The sequence below is a fragment of the Arctopsyche grandis genome, chromosome 2 (assembly GCF_051622035.1).
Source record: "Arctopsyche grandis isolate Sample6627 chromosome 2, ASM5162203v2, whole genome shotgun sequence".
NCBI classification, from domain to species: Eukaryota; Metazoa; Arthropoda; class Insecta; order Trichoptera; family Hydropsychidae; genus Arctopsyche; species Arctopsyche grandis.
Genome location: NC_135356.1, coordinates 4,319,296 through 4,339,353, shown reverse-complemented (window position 1 = coordinate 4,339,353; position 20,058 = coordinate 4,319,296). Strand labels below are relative to the sequence as shown.

Sequence of the window (20,058 nt, the reverse complement as noted above, 5' to 3'; positions counted from 1 at the left end):
AATGGATTCGGTGTAACATATATATATATATATATATATATATATATATATATATATATATATATATATATATATATATATATATATATATATATATATATATATATATATATATATGTGTAATGAGTGGTATGGAAATGGACTACTTAGGAGTGGGTGCGCGAGTCTGTGGGAAATAATGGGAACTACTGCCTTGGGATTCGTAACCCTCCACTTGGTATAAATACATATAACATACAATAAATAATCTTTTCTAACGGATTTTGAAAATTTTATATGTATATTTATGCAAGATATTTATATTCATATATGTACGTAAATTATAGTCAGTTTCTGTGTTATTTTAAATGTATGACACAATGTGTAATTGGATCTGAATTGTAATTTTTATTTTCTTGTTTGATTGATTTAAAATTAAATGTCTTTAAATCTTTACAGTGATACGTTATTTTAATTAAAAATACAGTGTATGTATTCCTGTGTACAATGTTGTTTGAATTTTGTAATTATTATGAAATAAATGATTTGTGTTGAGTTTAAAAATTATATATTTAACTATTGATGAATATTTAAACAGACATGAGTGATTGAAGTTCTTTTATTTTTTAATTAGTATTAAAAATATATAAGCATACCTAAAAACATATACTCATACAATATTAGGTGCTACTTTAGTATGCGGTCTACCTTAGCATGCGATCTACCTTTGAATCGCAGTCGACTATTTTTTTTTTATTTGTATCGTAGCAACGTATTGTTTATTACAATTTTTGTTTTTTCCTGCCGCCCCATAATCTATCAAAATATCGTCAGCAGATACATATCTCTTAACCAAATCTTAAATGAATAGGGCCAACCTTAACTTAACCTAACCTATCCTAACCGTTAAAAAAATAGGTGATGGCTGCTAAGATAAGCTATTTTTTACGAACCTCTTTTTGTGAACATATTGATGGAATAAAACTAAAAAAAGAGATATCTTAGCAGCCAACACCTATTTATTTAAGGGCCAGGATAGGTTAGGTTAAGTTAAGGTTGGCCCTATTCATTTAAGATTAGGTTGTTAGGGTCGGTATTGTTCAGTCTCAGTGTCACACGCGAGAACTGAGACAGTGAGACTGCATATTAAAGTAAAAACGTAAAGGTAGATCGTATACTAAAGTAGATAGATAGACCGCATACCGGTAGTAGCACCCAATATTAATTGAATAAATCAAAACAATTTAAAATACTAAATGTTTTATTATAATAAAATACATTAATTTACAATAATGAAACAATCTTAAATGACATTCATGTAATAATATTAAATAATGCTAAATCAATATGTTGTATAAAAATAACATAACACTAATTTGACATGCAATCATACGTACGTATTTTCTCAAACACGTCAATAATATATGCAATTGCATTTAAAACAAAGCGAAAGCAAATTCTAACAAATCTTCATTGATGTATGTATGTACATACGTATAACATATTTCATTGGAAAAATATCATATCAAATTTCGAAATACTTTAATTAGATATAACATATTTTAAAATAAAATACACCACGTACATACATGCATACATACATATGTCTAAGTATGGATGTACAATATGTGTATATTTGTGTACATATGGATATATTAAAGAACCATAGACTTTGCAAAAGTCAATTTTAAAACGCATAATTACAATTTTCTCATGGATTGCAAAAGAATTTGCAACTCCAGTTGTATATCACCGATGACATTTTCAATTTGATGTTTTGAATCCAAAATTTCAATCCCTTGAATGTACGAATTGTAGCGCACTCCAAAGCTCCTCGGTATCGTATCGGCGAATTTTCTGTAACAATCAATCAAATCATACAGATATCTCGTTCAAAAAGTCATGTAAATATAAATGTAATACAATTAAGCCTGCTCACATCATTTTCTCTTTGGCATCGTCGAAACTTTCAGCGACATAGTAGATCGGTTGGTATTCAGTGATCGGATATTTCTGCAAGCAAGTCTTTTCGGGATTGAATGGCCTCTTTTCAGGAGTATCGGTAAGACAGTATTCTAACTCTCCAAATGAAGATAATAGACCAGCTCCAAATGCTTTGATTTTCCCTTCCTGTCGGCACAATCCATACTCGACGGTGAACCAAAAGCACTGAAATAATACATTACATTTTAACCCTTTGAGTGCTAACGTCTTTTCTGTTGAAAGACCGCCACGCTGAAAATTTCGCCAACATTTCCAATTAGAACTATTTTGAAATACAATAGAAAGCAGGTATAAAAATTGTAGCTGATTCAAACAAACCCTAGATAACTACCGCCGAGGATTTCGAGTTTTGTAATGGTGTGTTTAGACTCTATAATATATCTTGCAACAATATAAAATAAATAAAATAAGTCTATTAATGAATTTATTTTTCCAAAACTAGTTCCATCTGCTTCATTGTTGTTAAAATGTAATGCTCACAATCTAAAATACTCAGCAGTTAGGGATTTACATCGGGAAATTCTGCAATGGTTATAAATTCAGAAATTCCGGTGTAAACCAGTCTTCAAAAACATTGACACGGATTACACGACCCATGTTCGATGCATTTTTTTTTTCAATGCTACCTGGAAAGGCTTAGCGGGTAGTATTCTTGTTTACTTTGTACGTGCTCAAAATACAACGCCTATCGGCGTTTTTCAGGCCCATGGACTTGTTGGTAAAACGCCGATCGACGAAGAGTTAATTCTAGAATACGGTTTCCCAAACTGGGTGATATTTCCATCTGGAGGAATTTGAGGAACGTTGCTAGTCATAAAAGCAGGGGTGGCTCGTGACTTAAAAAACAGGTGGGGGGGCACGAGGAGGCTAAATACCCCCCCTTCCCATATTATTTTCCAAAAATAATGAACTTAATATTTTTTTAGAGGCATTTTATGCAAGAAAAATGACTTTTAAATTATCGACTGGGTTCATTGTGTGTTCTGAAAAAAATGAGAATAATAAAAGAATATTTAATGATAAAAATGAAAAAATTGATTTACGGCCGGGGCTGGCTTACTCTTCCCCAAAAATACCTTTACGCAGCCGACTAAAGGCGACCATCTGTATACGGAACTATGGGTCTTTTTTCTTTGCCTCGAATGACTGTCTACACTCCACATACAGTACCGTTCGCAAGTGCCAGAGTAGTAGGTAAACTGAAGCTGGCGACCACGGGATCACGGCGGATAAGCGACTACCCCGAACTGAATTACGAACTGGTTCTATTCACTGTGGGGTGAGCGGGATGAAGAAACACTCGAGTCTTGACGAGTCACCAACAATAAACAAAATGTATGTAGGGCAATGCTCTATTGCTCTTAAAGACGAGCCGCCCCTGGCCAATAAGTAGGAAACGGGGTATATCCTAAATATACCCAATATTTAATCCCCATAGTTCTTTATCAACTCAAAATAAAATAAAATTATACTATATATAATTCCGATTCGCAAAATGTATAGTATTGGTATAGTAAATCCGATGTAAGATTAGTTGGTATGTATATACATAATATAGTGCTATTTACCGTGGCCAACTTCTCTATGTAATCGTCAGGTGCACCGAGGGAAGCCAAACCAATCTGTTGGGAGAATTGAGCAAACGCGGGATCAGCAAATAATGGAACATGTCCCATCAGCTCGTGACATACATCTGGTTCCGGTGTGTACAATGGCATACTTGAATGACGTATATATTGAGTCGAATGAAAGACCCTAAATGCAAGGCCAGCCAAAAAGTCACGTGATGATAATAATCCGGCCACAGGACGCAGAGTAAAACCAGTACAATCTGAAATCATAATATATAAATAATACATATAGATAATATATTGAATCTATTTATTTATTTAAGTTTCACAGTGAAATTGTATTTCAAGTGAAAATATATTTTCACTGATGTTTCAGTGAAATCATAACCAGTTATATTTTCAGGGTTGGTTTTATTCATTTAAATGTTGTAAATCGGTGAAAATATATTTTCACTAGTAAAAATATATTTTCAGTAGTGAAAATATATTTTTACTAGTGAAAATATATTTTCGCTTGAAATATGCTTTCACTGTAACATATGTTCATATGTATAATATATGACAGTAAAATTTAATTTTTTATTCAATAGAATTTCAATTTCAATTTCCAAAATACATCAAAACTGTGTATTTTTCAAAGTGAATATATTAAAGTAAATTTATAATAATAATTTTTTTTAACCAATCATATTTATTTATTTAAAGTTTGGATCATAATCGAAACAACCGTCTGTTTGCATTTATTTCCAATTGATTGGTCTGTGTTGCCAGTGAATTTATCAATTTGAAATTGCCACATTTAGTACTGAAAATAAACAAATTCCAGGCAATCTAATCCACAATACGCTATTTGCATCGATTTTTAATGTAGTATTATGCAATAATATGACTGTATATGTGCTTAATTCGCGATAAAATAGTTTCCGGTAATTACCGATAAATTTTACCACTGGCATTCAAATTACAAACTCACTGACATTGAGAAGTGAATTTGTAATTCTATTGTTACATCCGTACTCACCGTATTTGCACCGGTATTTAATGTAATTTTATGCAATAATATGCCTTTATACGTACATAATTTGCGATAAAATACTTTCCGGTATTTATCGTCAGCGAATACAGCAAACTATTCTACGATTTTGACGATTTAGCGGTAACCCGGTATTACCGGTATACCGGTAAGCCGGTAAACCATTTTACATATGTTTAAGAGATTAATTTAAAAAATTTGAATGTGACCAACTCATGACTTTATCTATGTATTTGAGGAATATGAGAAGGTCACAAAACAAAATTCAATAATTAAACATACGTACGTTCACATATGCCATGCCGGTTATGACAGCATTTTCGATACAAATTGAACGCAAATGTAGGGAAACTTACACAAGACAAAAGTTCTACTTGGGGTTGTTGGATTTTGTTCGAATTTTTTTTATTACTTAAAATCATCATAATTATTATATACATTAAATATCAAGAAAATAAAAATAATTTTAAAGGTCAAAATAAAATAATGAAATATTGTTTTAAAAAAAAATACTACTTCCAGTTTATGAATTCTAAGCAAAACCTAATCAGCTCTAAGTTAGTACATAAAGAATACAGATATAAATTTTCAGCTTGATACGTTCAGGGGTGTGAACAGAATCGTGGTCACAACATTTTTAATCTTTCTAAGAGGAAGAAAAATCCCACTTCCGGTTTATAAAATTTAATGATTCTTTTTTTATTTTCATCACATTGATACAAGAATTATACTTGAATTTTTTTGGGAAGAGCACACGTGTTTAAGGGATCGAAAAAAATAGTGGAAGAAAAATGGAAAAATTTACAATACGTATAAGCACAACATTTCAAGAAAATTGTTTCAGTGGCAGAGGATTTTAAATAAATGACAAGAAAAAAATTGTTTTTTCAGTAAATATGGACGACTCTAATGTACACACGCCAATTACAATTAGTCGCCTAAATATTATTTAAATATAGTACATACCTTTGAGGAAATTTGACACATCTTCCAGCTGCGGTATATTATCAGATCTATATCCACAATTTTCAATGAGCAATGGGAACACGTGGTTGTGCTCTCGACACGCATGCGTCGGATACAGTTTTATAAGTTTGTTGAACACCGTGCCCCAAGTTTTGGTCTCCTCCTCGGTGTAGTCGACCCTCGGAAGCGGTTGTCCATGTTTGTAGTTGTAAGCTATGTCGGCAAAATACTTTCTGCGATTGCGATAGACGGGATCGCTGAATCCTGGATGGTCAGCGTCCAGCTCGGAGCCGTATGACAATATCTGGTTCGCGAAACGGTCCAGATCTCTAATGCGCAATGGAAACCATGGCACGGCAGCTGAAGAAAAAAAAATAAAGCTCGATTATTTTACATATATTATTGTAGCATATGCTAAAAGGAGCCACCGTTATAATTGGTTTTCGAGGATTATCTCCAGGCTTAAGAGGGCTGGACAGCAGCGCCGTGTCCATACAAACGTACTATACTTCTCCCTTCCTCAATTATGGCACTAGAGAAATTATTTTTTAATATGCTATGAATATCCACCATTGGGGTGCATCTATCGTTTTATTTTTTTGATTAATTATTTTTTATATGAGCTAGGAGCCGCCAAACATCTATAAAATCGCCTCTTTTTTACACCCACGAAACGAGTCTAGCGTGCTTATTTAACGGTCGATTTAAAAAAAAATACGCCGATAGATGCACAGAAAGTATCTTTCTCATACCGATGATGAAATTTTTTTAAAAATTGGTCCAGTTTTGGAGGAGAAAATAGTAGAATACGAAACCTCGATTTTGTCAATTTAAAACACATTTTATCTGGTCGAAGCGCAACTGTCGCATTCACTCAATATATATATTGATATATATTGTCGCATTCACTCAATATATACATACACTCAATATATATATCGAAGAAAGGAACGGTAACAAAATTAAGGTTTCGGGTGTACAGCCCTCTTAAGTACTATCGACTAACAATGGAGACCCCCCGAATGGACTTAGTGGTCGGTAACGGCACCCAGCCACTTCCCGCGAGAGTTCACAGAACTGACAACGCGAAAGTGTGGGACTATATGCCGAGACCGTGGGACTGGATATCTAGTACGTGACTTTAACAATAGGTAAACAAACGCGTCGAGGAAGATGCATTTAGCGACCTGCCCTTTATAAGCAGGTACTTAGGCCATATGAAGGCATTCTGGACGAAGCATTGGCAGTGCGTAGATCTCCTTAATTACCCAATAAATGTTGTGAATCGACAATCGAATAAAGTCGAATCGATCGATCCAAATATAAGTCGAATCGACTTATATTTGGATCCTCCACCCACCCCTACGCAACATTATTATACACTATGTTCCCTTTAACGAATTAAGACGCGCTAGACAAATAATATGCACATATAAACCAGCAGCGTGGACTAGAGGTTAGCATATATGCTTTCGAACATAGCGGTCACGGGTTCGAGTCCCACTGGTTGTTGGTTTGTGACACCAGGTCGATCGTTTTCTATCAGAGTTTCATTGAAGCGGTTCCAACAAATTGGCAACCTTTACCAATTCATCTCAATTTTTGAGTTTTCAACATCTCGAATTTCGCTGATTCATATAAAAATGCTGCAAATTTGTCCATAGATGTCTTGAAAATTTCCATATTTTTAGCATCTCGAATTTTGACGATTTATATAAAAAAAATACATATAAACCAGCAGCGTGGACTAGTGGTTAGCATATATATTCTTTCGAACATAGTGGTCACGGGTTCTAGTCCCACTGGTTGCTGCTGGCCAGACCTTGGTTTGTGACTCCAGGTCGATCGTTTCCTATCAGATTTTGGCAATTTATCTGATTTTCATTGAAACGGTTCCAACAAATTGGCAACCTTTACCCATTTATCGCAATTATCGAGTTTTTAGCAACTCGAATTTCGCTGATTCGTATAAAAATGCTGCAAATTTGTCCATAAATGTCTCGCAAATTCGAGATTTAAGCATCTCGAAATTTGACGGCTTAAATATATTTTAAAAAATGCTCCGAAAAAAAGCATTGGTCAATAAAGAGATGATTAACCTCTTCAGACCCAGTGCACGTTGCAATGCGCATTAACTTTATCGCTTGTTATTGAAGCTATTTTCGATTTATTTTCACCGGAATCTTTTGTATATTGCAGTTTACATTATAATATTTCGTTGAATTTTGTGAGTATTGTCATATATCGTACGAAAATCGTGTTATAGGGATATTCATCGTGTTATAGGGATATTCATCGTGTTATAGGTCTCGAAAATCGTGTTATAGGTCTCGCCGCTACATTTTAGCCATTTTATTTTAAATAAAATTAAATGTGATTTGGCTCCAAATTTCAAGAGTCAAATAATATCTCTCTTTATAAATCTGAAGAATCCAAATAACATAAATAGGAAGTTTTCCAATCAAATTATCGAACAGCAGAAAGAAATCAGATGCAAAAACATTCGCTAATGCTAGCAGTTAATCAGAAACAATCAAACCTGATCAATCTTTGTAATAATAAATAATCTGTTACATACATACATATGTATTCGCATCATATACATAAGTAATTGAGTATATTCATATTCATATATTAAAATATATAATATAATATCGCTATTCTGTGTCTGTTTCGATTCGACATACATATGTACGTCACAGCTAACACACTGCCAACAAAATGTACGATATAATAACGAAAGAAAAAAAAATTATATACATATATATGTACTGTTTGCTACCAATGTTTCGTCTAGGCAATTATCTGAGCATTTAGCGCCAGCTATTAAAAAAATATTTTATTAATTATTTTTTCTATTGGTGTTTTATATTGTTTATATGTAGGTGGGTAGGTAGTTTTTACCATTTTTTCATATTAAACGATTAAATGTAATTATTAAATTTAATATATTTAAAATGTATTTGAAAAAAATTCAACCGCGTGCGGATCGAACACAGGACCGACACATTTATTTATTTTTTATTTAACCACTTAATTGCCACGCGTTTATAGAAACCGATTCGATTATTTTATTATATGTGTTTAGTGCCAACCCTTGACACTACCCTCTTTAATATGTTGACAAACTAACGAAAAATATTTACTTTTTTCAATTTCATTAGTAGCACAGATTATTTTAGATGTCACCAAACCAACACCAACCAAAATTAATTTCGAGTATTAGCCTTAAATGCGAAGGAGCGTGCACTGGGGCGCTTATGGCGATTAAGTGGTTAATAGCTTAATATGCCATGATATTTCATCGGGTACAACGCTAGTATTAAAATAATATTAATTGAGAAATATCCAACTTAAAGAAAGTACTCATATGCAAAAACATTCGCTAGTGCTAACAATTAATCATGAACAATTAAACTTTGCAATAATAAAAAATATATTTATAAATGGAGATTTTTTTTCTAGTGAAAAAAATTTTTAAAACAGCAATATTATAGTTCGCACAGCAATATCAATATTAAGTTATTATATGTAAGTTCGCATCATATATAGTACATAAGTAATTGAGAATCTAATATATAATTTCGAAAGTATGTAAGTATCTTTGGTTGAGAACTTCGTAAACTAAACAAAGTTTCTATGACGACAATTCAATTGATTGAATATTATATTTTTTTCCCTACAAATAAATTTAATAAAAAAACAAATGATTATTTGCTATTCGATTCACCATGTTTACGCTGTTTATATTACAAATACTGAGCGAAGCCGGGTAAAACAACTAGTATATAATATATAAGAAAAATATCCGACTTAAATAAAATCACAGTTTATATATAGGTACAATAAAGGGTGTTACCTTAGTATGTGGTCTACCTTCACATATCTACTTTAGTATGCAATCTACATTCACGCTTTTACTTTAATATGCGGTCTCACTGTCTCGGTTCACGCATGTGACTCTGAGACTGAATAATACCGAGCCTAAAAACCTAATCTTAAATGAATAGGGCCAACCTTAACTTAACCTAACCTATGCTGACCCTTAAATAAATGTATGTTGGCTGCTAAGATATCTTTTTTGTTAAGTTTTATTTCATCAATATTTTTACAAAAAAAAAAAAAACATATCTTAGCAGCCAACACGTATTTATTTAAGGGTCAGGATAGGTTAGGTTAAGTTAAGATTGGCCCTATTCATTTAAGATTTGGTTAAGAGATATGTATCTGCTGACGATATTTTGATAGCAATGCTTCGACAACATTACAAGACGGCAGGAAAAAACAAGCATTGTAATAAACATTTCGTTGCTACGATACAAATTAAAAAAAATAGTCGACTGCGATTCAAATGTAGACCGCATACTGAAGTAGCACCCAATTAAGTGTCATTTTATGACACAATAAATATTTTTTTGTAAAATCCGCTTAAATATCTGCAAATTGATATATGTATGTATAATAGATTATGTAGACACTCACTTTTATTCTCCTTATAATTTCTGGATATGATGCTGAAGTAATTGCTGTTGTCTCTCAACTCTTCGATGGCTCCGACGAAATTTCCAGCACCGTGAGTGACCTCCACCATAAACTCGTAGCCAGGTACTCTGGTCGAGGATCGTGATTCGATGTGAGACAGGTTGACATTGTGCCTGGTGAATATCTTCAAACACTTGGCCAGGGTTCCAGCTCCATCTTCGTCTGTCGGCGAGAAAATGACGCAGGTGCTTTTCGCAGAGTCCCTGCCCTCTTTTATATAGTGCGACCCCTCCATCAGCTTTGGCTGTTGAAAAAGAAACCAATGAGACACCAATATAGCAAAGCTAGAGACAACTGCCTCCAAGGAAGGACTTTTTATGAATGAAATGGAGCAGTTAGATTCACCGCTTTTATTCAAGTGAAGCAGAAGGAAAATTTGCTTCAAAAATTGGCATTGTGAGTACAGGTTTTTCCAGAGCATTTTTTGTAGTGGTATCATTTGATTATTTTAACACTTTTATCTCAAGTCATTTAAGGCAGCAAAAATACCATTATTTTAAAAGGTAATCGTAAAATTCCACCAGCACATGAAAGATTATATCTATAAGGCTAAGAATCATAATGTATATTTTTATGTAGTATCAAAATAATTTTTAAAACAAATTTACACAAAATTCCAATTATCTCAAACGAAATATTATATGACTAATTCCACTTTCATAATAACCGGAACATACATATATAGTTAGGAATATGAAAAGTGCGCTTAAAAATTAATCATCTTCATTCTCACTCTCAATTTTATCATATCTGTTGCTATATTTATCTACACAATGTTAATTTGGTGCAAAAGTTTCTTATTTTCTGTTACTGTTTTCTGTTTGTAATTATATACTACACTTAAAATACCCCAGACAGTGGAAATTTTCAACTTATTTAATTCTTTACTCCACTGTACGCTGATCATATCATAGAAAATATTCTTTCTACATTGAGAATTTGGCCAGGTATTACAAAAGCCTCTCCACTCACGTCATATCTTGTGAGAGAAAATATAGTAAGGACTGTGTGAAATTGAAAAAGATAGAGAGCAAAAGAATTGTGTTAAAAAAGAGAACATATTCTAACATATAAAAAGAGATCTGTTGGCAACCCTAGTACAATTTTATCTATTTTACGTTTAAATTCAAATCGGAATTGAGTGTTTTCGAAATGTGTCTCTTTTAAAGCCGACTCTTTGTGCATTCAATGGCTTATGTAATAAAAATCGATAAAATTAAGATCAATCGTTCCACATTATGACTTTAATGTTACTCTTTGTGGAAACACTTTTTTATCACAAAAAGTCATTCAATGCCTTTACTGGATACTTTTTCCCGCACATTAGACATGTTTTTTGCGCACATTATAACAATAAATGAATTTTCAAACAAGTTAAGTTCTTTAACGATCAAATATTATACATACATACATATATAGGTACATATCAACTGATGCAGAAGATTTAATATAATTAATATAGACCTATGTATAACCAGATTTAAATATTGTATTGCGATATCTATATTTTAAACAAATAATGCTAATGTGTATAATTATAATTTCCTTTTGAATAGTAAAGTTCGATTTTATTTTAACGAGGCTAATTGTCTTGTGAGTAAAGATAAATTTAACGATTTATGTATATTCGAAGTTCATTCGATATCCGTTTCTCTTTCCATTGGTACGTGCTGCATGATTTAAACACGAATCAAAAAATATAAACAAAACTTATAAATATATAATAAACGTATTCAAAAATGCGCAGAAATTTAGTATACAATATGTGTTTTTATTTAAATTTACCATTTTAATACAATATGGCTAAAATTGAAATTAAAATTACACGATCAAATAAGTATTTAAGCAAATACCGGATTTAAATAGCTCTCAAAAACTATATATTATGGAACATATTATATAAATATAAAACAGTAAAAATTAAAATTATACACGTCCTAAATTGCAATTTAACATAAAATGTGCCTACATATATTTTTTTATTAGTTAAACTGTGATCATATCAAATGAAATTTAATAAAATTCGCATCGTTTTTGATTATGGAACACCCAAGTAATTATTTGAAAATCAAATGTTTTTTGTATTACTTCAAAGCTATCAAAAAAAAATGTTTTGACTGCCAATAAATAGAATGCCTTCTATGTACTTTATCACTTTTAGGAAAAAAAAATACTTTTGTATTACGATGAGTTATAGAACAAGCATAATAAGTATGAACATATGTACATAAAAAATATAGAACATATGTATTTCATAAAAAAAATAATCAATGAGAATATTCCTATAACAAAATCCAAAAAAAAATCACGGAAATTGTCGCAAATAGCAATTAGGTTTTGAATTATGCTGCATAGCATATAATGTTTTAATATCACGATGGCGTATTTTTTCTCACATTAGAAAAAGGGATATACATATTTTCTCTCGAAAAACGTTCTTTCATGAGCTTAAGATATACATAAGAAAAATATAATCATTGGTCATCAATTGTATAATCATTGGTAAATGAAATAGTTATGTTTCTAATAAATTTAAAATCCACCTGAAAGAGCTCGTAAAATGCGTTATATAAAACACTGAATATACACAAAAACAAATTCACTGTATTTAAAATATAAAAGGTTAAATATCCAAGTTTATCATATTATTGTGCCCTGGTTTTGTTATTATGGTTTATTGTAACATAATTTACTCATCTCGTTGTCTATATGAATATACAATGTACATACATACATACGTATGTAATATCGATGGTAGCAATCGAATAAAATTAATTAACCAAAAAAATGTGTACCCATTTTTGAACTAACGTCCTGCAATTTTCAAACGCTGGCAAAATATTATTAATACATCTGATAAATATGTGTAAATGAATCGCTCAAGCCATTTTGTACACATTTGTGTGCATGTATTTACATATATATGTATATGTATGTGTATGTATGTTTTCACTTATTACGTATTATATAACGGAGTGTATCAATCATAGTGTTATCTTCTTGAAAAATAAATTAGAATCATCTATTTTAACAGAGGAGTGATATCAAGTTTCATTTTCTATACAGATAAACCTTTTTTCACAGCAAAACCATTTTTATGGTAAATATATATGTGTATATATATATATATATATATATATATATATATATATATATATATATATATATATATATATATATATATATATCGGTATCCAATCTACATACATATATGATTAGCGTTTTGACAAAGAAAAGCATCTTAATCAGATAGCTTTGGTACAAAATTCTTTATCCAATTATATTATATCACTTTATGTTTAATTATGCTTTGTCCTATTTTATATATACTGTCATATATTTTAGTTTTTATTATTTTTTTCATTTGTTTGTCGATATGTACTAAATATGTTACGTATTTTGTAAAAATCTATAATTGGGCTCAGATGTTAATTTGGTATATATTTATTCTTTATTTTTATGGATTTCTACATCTGAGGCCTGTTGATTTTTCAATAAATAAATGAATAAAATAAAAGCAAAATATTTACAATTAATTAAATTATAATACATATGTATGTAGGTAACAGAAAGAGCAAAATATTATTGAATATTGACATATTATTATTGAATATAGAATTGTAAATAGATTTTTGACCTCTTTTTCCTATTATGCGGTACATTAACATTAAAATAATATAATATTATGATTACTAGCTAAATTAAATTAAAATTGTAAAATAGAAAATGATCAATAGATCAGTAGCTATTAAAATAGATATAAGATATATTGTGAAAATAATTTCGTAATAATAAAAAGCATTTTAAAATCAATATTATTGAATATATACAGATATGTACATACATATGTGGATCAATAGTTCTACAAAATACAACTAACCTTCATAAACACATTTACACGTATAGTGTATTTTGACTACAATGAATCCAATATATAATTTCGAAAGAGACTTTGTACGTAAGTATGTATATATGTAAGTATCTTTGGATGGGAACTTCGTAAACAAGTCAAACTTTATATGACGACGATTCGATTTTTTTTCGATTCAAATAAATTTAATAAAAAAAACAAAAAAATATTTACTATTAGATTCGCCACGTTTAAGCTGTTTATATTACAAATACTGAGCGAAGCCGGGTAAAACAACTAGTATATAATATATGAGCTCCTTTTCCTATTATGCTGTACATTAACATTAGAATAATATAATACTACGATTACTAACAAAATTAAATTAAAATTGTAAGATAGAAAATGATCATTAGATCAGTAGCTATTAGAATAAATATAAGATGTATTGTGAACATAATAAAAAGCATTTAAAAATCAAAAAGCTGTTTACATTACAAATACTGAGCGAAACCGTATAAAACAACCAGTAACCAATAATTTTATGAATTATATAATATAATATATTTTATATAATTAAAATGGACTTGAATAAAATTCGGGAATGTCAACACATATATGTAATAGTAGTAGTATATCTTTTAAAAAAATATTGTATGTATGAAGATTTGGGAAATTCGCAGTCACATTTGAAGAAGATGTGATCATTTATACCGACTTTGAACTTCGTATGAATGCAAATCGGAATATTTTCAATTCCAAAGGTTTCCGATGGATCTATTCCAGATCGGGAATGATTAAAATATTACCATATCAGGAGGCGATCCAGGAAGCACTGAATTTGCATCGCTGTTGGTATTGGCGGGAATTGGCCGTGGTCCCATCATCTTGAACCGGTTGACGATAACTAGTCCAGATAGTTTGAGCCCGAGAGCACGACTGAACCGATCGAATGTTCGAAATGGAGAATAAGTGCGATCTGTCCCAGTCTTGTTTTATATACAGATAGTTCATATGTGTGTTAATGTTATCACGTGCTCGACGATCCCCTGATTATTATAATATTATTTTCATTAATCAGCATGTTCAATTTCGTATTGACGACGACATTGAAAATATTTTTGTTTTCCTTATACATATGTAGTTATCAGTTTCATTGGGCAGATTTTTACTGACGTGGAAGTACATACATATGTATGTATGTATATTGTGAGGGTGCATATTTAGCGAAATCCACGTTTATCAATCGGTTAGCAACTCATAAGCGTATCGTTGATATGCTTATGAGTTGGCATGATGACTTGCAGTTAGTCCGTAGTGTAACCGGCGTAAATTAAATCATTATTTATTTATTTATTGACAAAAATCAACAGGCCCCAGATGTAGCAATTCATAAAAACAAAGAATAAATATATACCAAAATAACCGGTCTCCGTGACGAGCCAGAATGTTAAATTACAGAAAACGCAAATATCGGAAGGCAAAGATCGAAAATCGAAAGATCTTAAGTCGAAAGATCAAAAAAAAATGGTGCATGGTAAACGGTACATACTCACTTAATTTGCGCGAGCAGGATACAACAGGAACAAGAGGAACAGGCTTTTCCTCCCGTATTAATATGCGCGCGCAGAATACGGGAGGAAAAGACTGTTCCTCTTGTTCCTGTTGTACCGTGCTCGGGCAAATTAAGTGAGTATGTACGTGAGTATGTACCGTTTACCATGCACCCTTTTTTTTTGATCTTTCGACTTAAGATCTTTCGATTTTCGATCTTTGCCTTCCGATACTTGTGTTTTTTGTAATTTAACATTCTGGCTCGTCACTTAGACCCCAAAATAACATCTGAGCCCAATTATAGATCTGTACAAAATAAATAATATATCTAGTACATATGTATAGACAAACGAATGAGAAAGAAAATAATAAAAACTAAAATATGACTAAATAGGACAATGCATACTTAAATATAAAGTGATATAATATATTTGGACAAATAATCTTACATATAAATCCCTAAAGTTTGTATTTTTCGTCAATTTAATTAATAGTCAACAGTCTTTTGTTCTGACGTCATCGAACAAATAATTCGCTTTTTTCGATTCAAAGGATTCGAAGTTCCCGGGGGCGTAGGCGCCGAGGGCGAAGCCGTAGGGCTTCGCTCCCTAGGGGGCGCAGACCCCGGGGGTGTACATATAATTTTTTATAAGAGACTTACTATATATGTTTGTTTGTTCGTTCGTGACAGTAAATTTAATAAAAAAAACAAATGAGGATTCAAATAAATTTATATATAATGTTTACTATTAGATTAGTCATGTTTAAGTGGTGTATATTACAAATACCGAGCGAAGCCGGGTAAAAAAGCTAAAATATAATAGAAATGGATCAATCAGTCGAGACTCTCCTAATGGCAGTCCTTAATTGATGTAAGGAAATACCGAATTGATTATTACAATGATTTGTTTTTATTTTTACATACATAATGTAGGGCTTTTTTTTGAACAAAAATGTGCCGACACTCATTTCTTGTCAAGTTTTTTATTAGAAAAGATTGTATTCAAATTATATTATATAGAATAATCGTTTGAAACGTAAAAAATGCCGATAATAAATGTGCCGGAACGCCGTTCCACCGCGTTACATGAGAAGAAAAGCCCTGCATATATAACGGGCTGAAAACCATACTGGTACAAGTGATATTTTTAAAAAAAGCTGGTTTAAGTGCTAAAATAATAACTTTTCATGTATGCTATTATTTTAGAACTTAAACCAGATTTTTTTTTAAATATCACTTGTACCAGTCTGGTTTTCAGCCCATCATATGTTTGTATACCAGGAAGGCCAAACAGGTAAACCCCAATGCGCCTTCCTGGCCAATTAAAAACAATGCAGCATTTTTATTACATAAGTCGCCGAATTACGAGACACTGAAAAACTCGAAATGATTGAGACATCTATGAATTTTGTACATAAATCTTATTATATATAAATCATACTAAAATAGTGGTGATATAGTGGGTAGGATGGGTGCTTACAATGAAATCAGAAAAATCGACAAACTCTGATAGGAAATGATCGACTTGGAGTCACAAATATCCAAGTCTGACCAGCAGAATTACAGATAATGTACTCGGAATAAATTATTTTCATCGGGATCAACTCACGGAATCGAACCCGGTGCCTCTCGGTGCTAGAAAAAGCCCAACCACCGAGCCATGCTGCTGGCAATTACAAACATCGATATACAATATTTAGATTAATTTAAACAAAGCGTCATAGAAACATATATGAATAATTTTTGATAAACTTATATTTTTTTTTTATAATTTCGAGATGCTAAAAAACTGGAAATTTTCAAGACATTTATGGACAAATTTGCAGTATTTTTATACGAATCAGCGAAATTCAAGATGCTGAACAGTTGAAAATTGCGATAAATTGGTGAAGGTTGCCAATTTGTTCGAACCGTTTCAATGAAAATCAGATAAATTGGCAAACTCTGATAGGACACGATCGACCTGGAGTCACAAACCAAGGTCTGGCCAGCAGCAACCAGCGGGACTCGAACTCGTGACCACTATGTTCAAAAGCATATATGTTAACTACTAGTCTAGAGCCAAGCACAGGACGTGCCATTCTTGTCTGTGTAATTTCGCCCTAAATGACAGTATGCAGAAATGTGTCGTTTGTAGATTTTTGTCAGATTATTTCCGATGATTTTTGTCTGATATGTTTTGTCAAAAAAATGCAATTTTAATTTTTATATGCATGTAAGTTGCATAGCTAATTATTAAATAACAATTCTATTCTCATATGTAAAAAAATTGGAATCGAATTAACGATTGATCGCATAAAATAAAATCAAATAATGAACTCGAGTATACCAATCAGTGTGAACTGGTTTGAACTGATTTTTTATGACGCAATTAGAAAATACCAAAATATATTAAATAAAAATATTTTTACATACGATATATAGGTATGTATATAAAACAATTCGAGCATATATAAGTACATTCGAGTCATTCCATATTGAGTGACTTAATTTTGTCAACTCATGTCATTCTATTTTTGTTTCACTCAATATATGTATATGTACATATTTGCTATTGATGGGCTATCAAAATTTTGAATTGTTTGGATATTTTATCTGTAGTTTTGAAAGATCAGAGGTTAAGATTGAAAAAAAATGGTTAATAATTTAACGGCTTACGCATGACACATGAGTATCACTTCAAAGTCAGGTATTTGTAAATCATTTTAGAAATGTGTTTTTAAAAAAATTTTAAAGATGACTTGAAAATTTCATTTATACATGAGAAGAATTAAAGTTTGTGAGTAAAAATCAATCGAATTAACTCGGTAATATTTACTAATCGTATTGATCAAAAATCGGTTTTTTTAAAGTTGTACGAAATCCAGCATATTAAAAAAAAACAAATTGAGCGCAAATGTATGGAAACTTGCACAAGACAAAAGTTCTACTTCCGGTTGTCAGATTTTGTTCAATTTTTTTATATTTTTTTGTTCAATTACTTAAAATCACTATCAGTAGTATACACAATAAATATCAAGAAGATTAAAATAATTTAAAAGGTCAAAATATAATAATGAAATATAGTTTTAAAAAAAATACTACTTCCGGTTTACGAATACTGACCAAAACTTATCAGCTTGAAGTTTGTACATAAAAAATACAAATATAAATTTTCAGCTTGATACGTTCAGGGGTGTGGACAGAACAGTGGGCACAACATTTTTGACCTTTCTAAGAGGAAAAAATCCCACTTCCGGTTTATTAAATTTAGTGATTTTTTTTTATTTTCATCACATTAGTACAAGAATTATACTTGATTTTTTTCGTGAAGATCACACATGTTTAAGGGGTCGAAAAAAATAGTGGAAGAAAAATCGAATTATATGTGTACATGTTTTCATAATAGAAAAAAGCACATCACAGGCTGGTTTCAAATCAATATTTCAAATGTGGTTTTAAATGAATGATAAATATATATTTCGTAAAGTAATTCTGATACAATTTCAGAACAATCATAAGGAAATAATTGGCCTTCTCCGAAAAAAGTGAGTATTATTTCGTCATGTTGATAATTTTATATGATAACAATCATTATACCGCTCTAGGGAAAACAGTTTGGTTAGATGATATGTATTTATGTGTATGTATCTACATACATACATATATACAATATGCAATACCAAAGGAAAACCACAGTAAACCGAATTTTGATGATAAATTTTGAATTGTCATCCATAAAATTAACATCAAACTATAATACATTACAAAATCAGTGCTGTCATCCAGCGGGTTTCCAGAAACCCGTTGTTCCAGTTATAAAATTTCCGTATTTTTGTTCAAAATGCTTCGATTTAGACATATTAAAAATCAATGAATTTATAACTTGAATGCAGTCTGTCCTAAATAGCACTTTTAGGACAGACTGCAGACATAGTTTTGGACCATTGTGGCATTACAGGAAGAACCTAATGCGCCACAATGACCTACATTTGATAAAGATAAAACAATAATAATAATCGCAAAATTCTCAAACACAACTTTTTCGGTGCTACTTTAGTATGCGGTCTACCTTAGCATGCAATCTACCTTTGAATCGCAGTCGACTATTTTTTTTTTATTTGTATCATAGCAACGAAATTTTTATTGCAATGTTTGTTTTTTCCTGCCGTTCCATAATGTTGTCGAAGCATTTCTATCAAAATATCGCCAGCAGATACATATCTCTTAACCAAATCTTAAATGAATAGGGCCAATCTTAACTTAACCTAACCTATCCTAACCCTTAAATAAATAAGTGTTGGCTACTAAGATACGTTTTTTTTTTTGTGAAAATATTGATGAAATAAAACTTAAAAAATATATATATATATATTAGCAGCCAACACCTATTTATTTAAGGGTCAGGATAGGTTAGGTTAAGTTAGGTTGGCCCTATTAATTTAAGATTAGGTTGTTAGGGTCGCTATTATTCAGTCTTAGTGTCACACGCGAGAACCGAAACAGTGAAACCGCATATTAAAGTAATGTAGATTGCATACTATGTGAAGGTAGACTGCATACTAAAGTAGCACCATTT

At 31.2% G+C, this 20,058-nt stretch overlaps 1 protein-coding gene across 1 annotated transcript; it reads right to left on the bottom strand.

Moving 5' to 3' along the window:
- Positions 1 to 1,224: 1,224 nt before the first annotated feature.
- Hn (phenylalanine hydroxylase) lies at positions 1,225 to 14,925 on the bottom strand. The gene is made up of 6 exons (XM_077443748.1): positions 14,755 to 14,925; positions 10,036 to 10,339; positions 5,554 to 5,913; positions 3,552 to 3,814; positions 1,919 to 2,148; positions 1,225 to 1,836 (listed from the first exon to the last, which is right to left on the bottom strand). The coding sequence occupies exons 1-6, from the start codon at positions 14,830 to 14,832 to the stop codon at positions 1,680 to 1,682; spliced, it is 1,392 nt and encodes a 463-aa protein (XP_077299874.1). The 5' UTR covers positions 14,833 to 14,925; the 3' UTR covers positions 1,225 to 1,679.
- Positions 14,926 to 20,058: the final 5,133 nt, after the last annotated feature.

Excerpts from the sequence above, each read along its gene's own strand:
- Hn (XM_077443748.1), bottom strand. The coding sequence starts at position 14,832 with ATGATGGGACCACGGCCAATTCCCGCCAATACCAACAGCGATGCAAAT. Across the intron at positions 5,914-10,035 it reads AAATTATAAGGAGAATAAAA|CTGCCGTGCCATGGTTTCCA; the intron begins GTGAGTGTCTAC and ends TTTTTTCTTCAG. Across the intron at positions 1,837-1,918 it reads GATGCCAAAGAGAAAATGAT|AAAATTCGCCGATACGATAC; the intron begins GTGAGCAGGCTT and ends TGATTGTTACAG.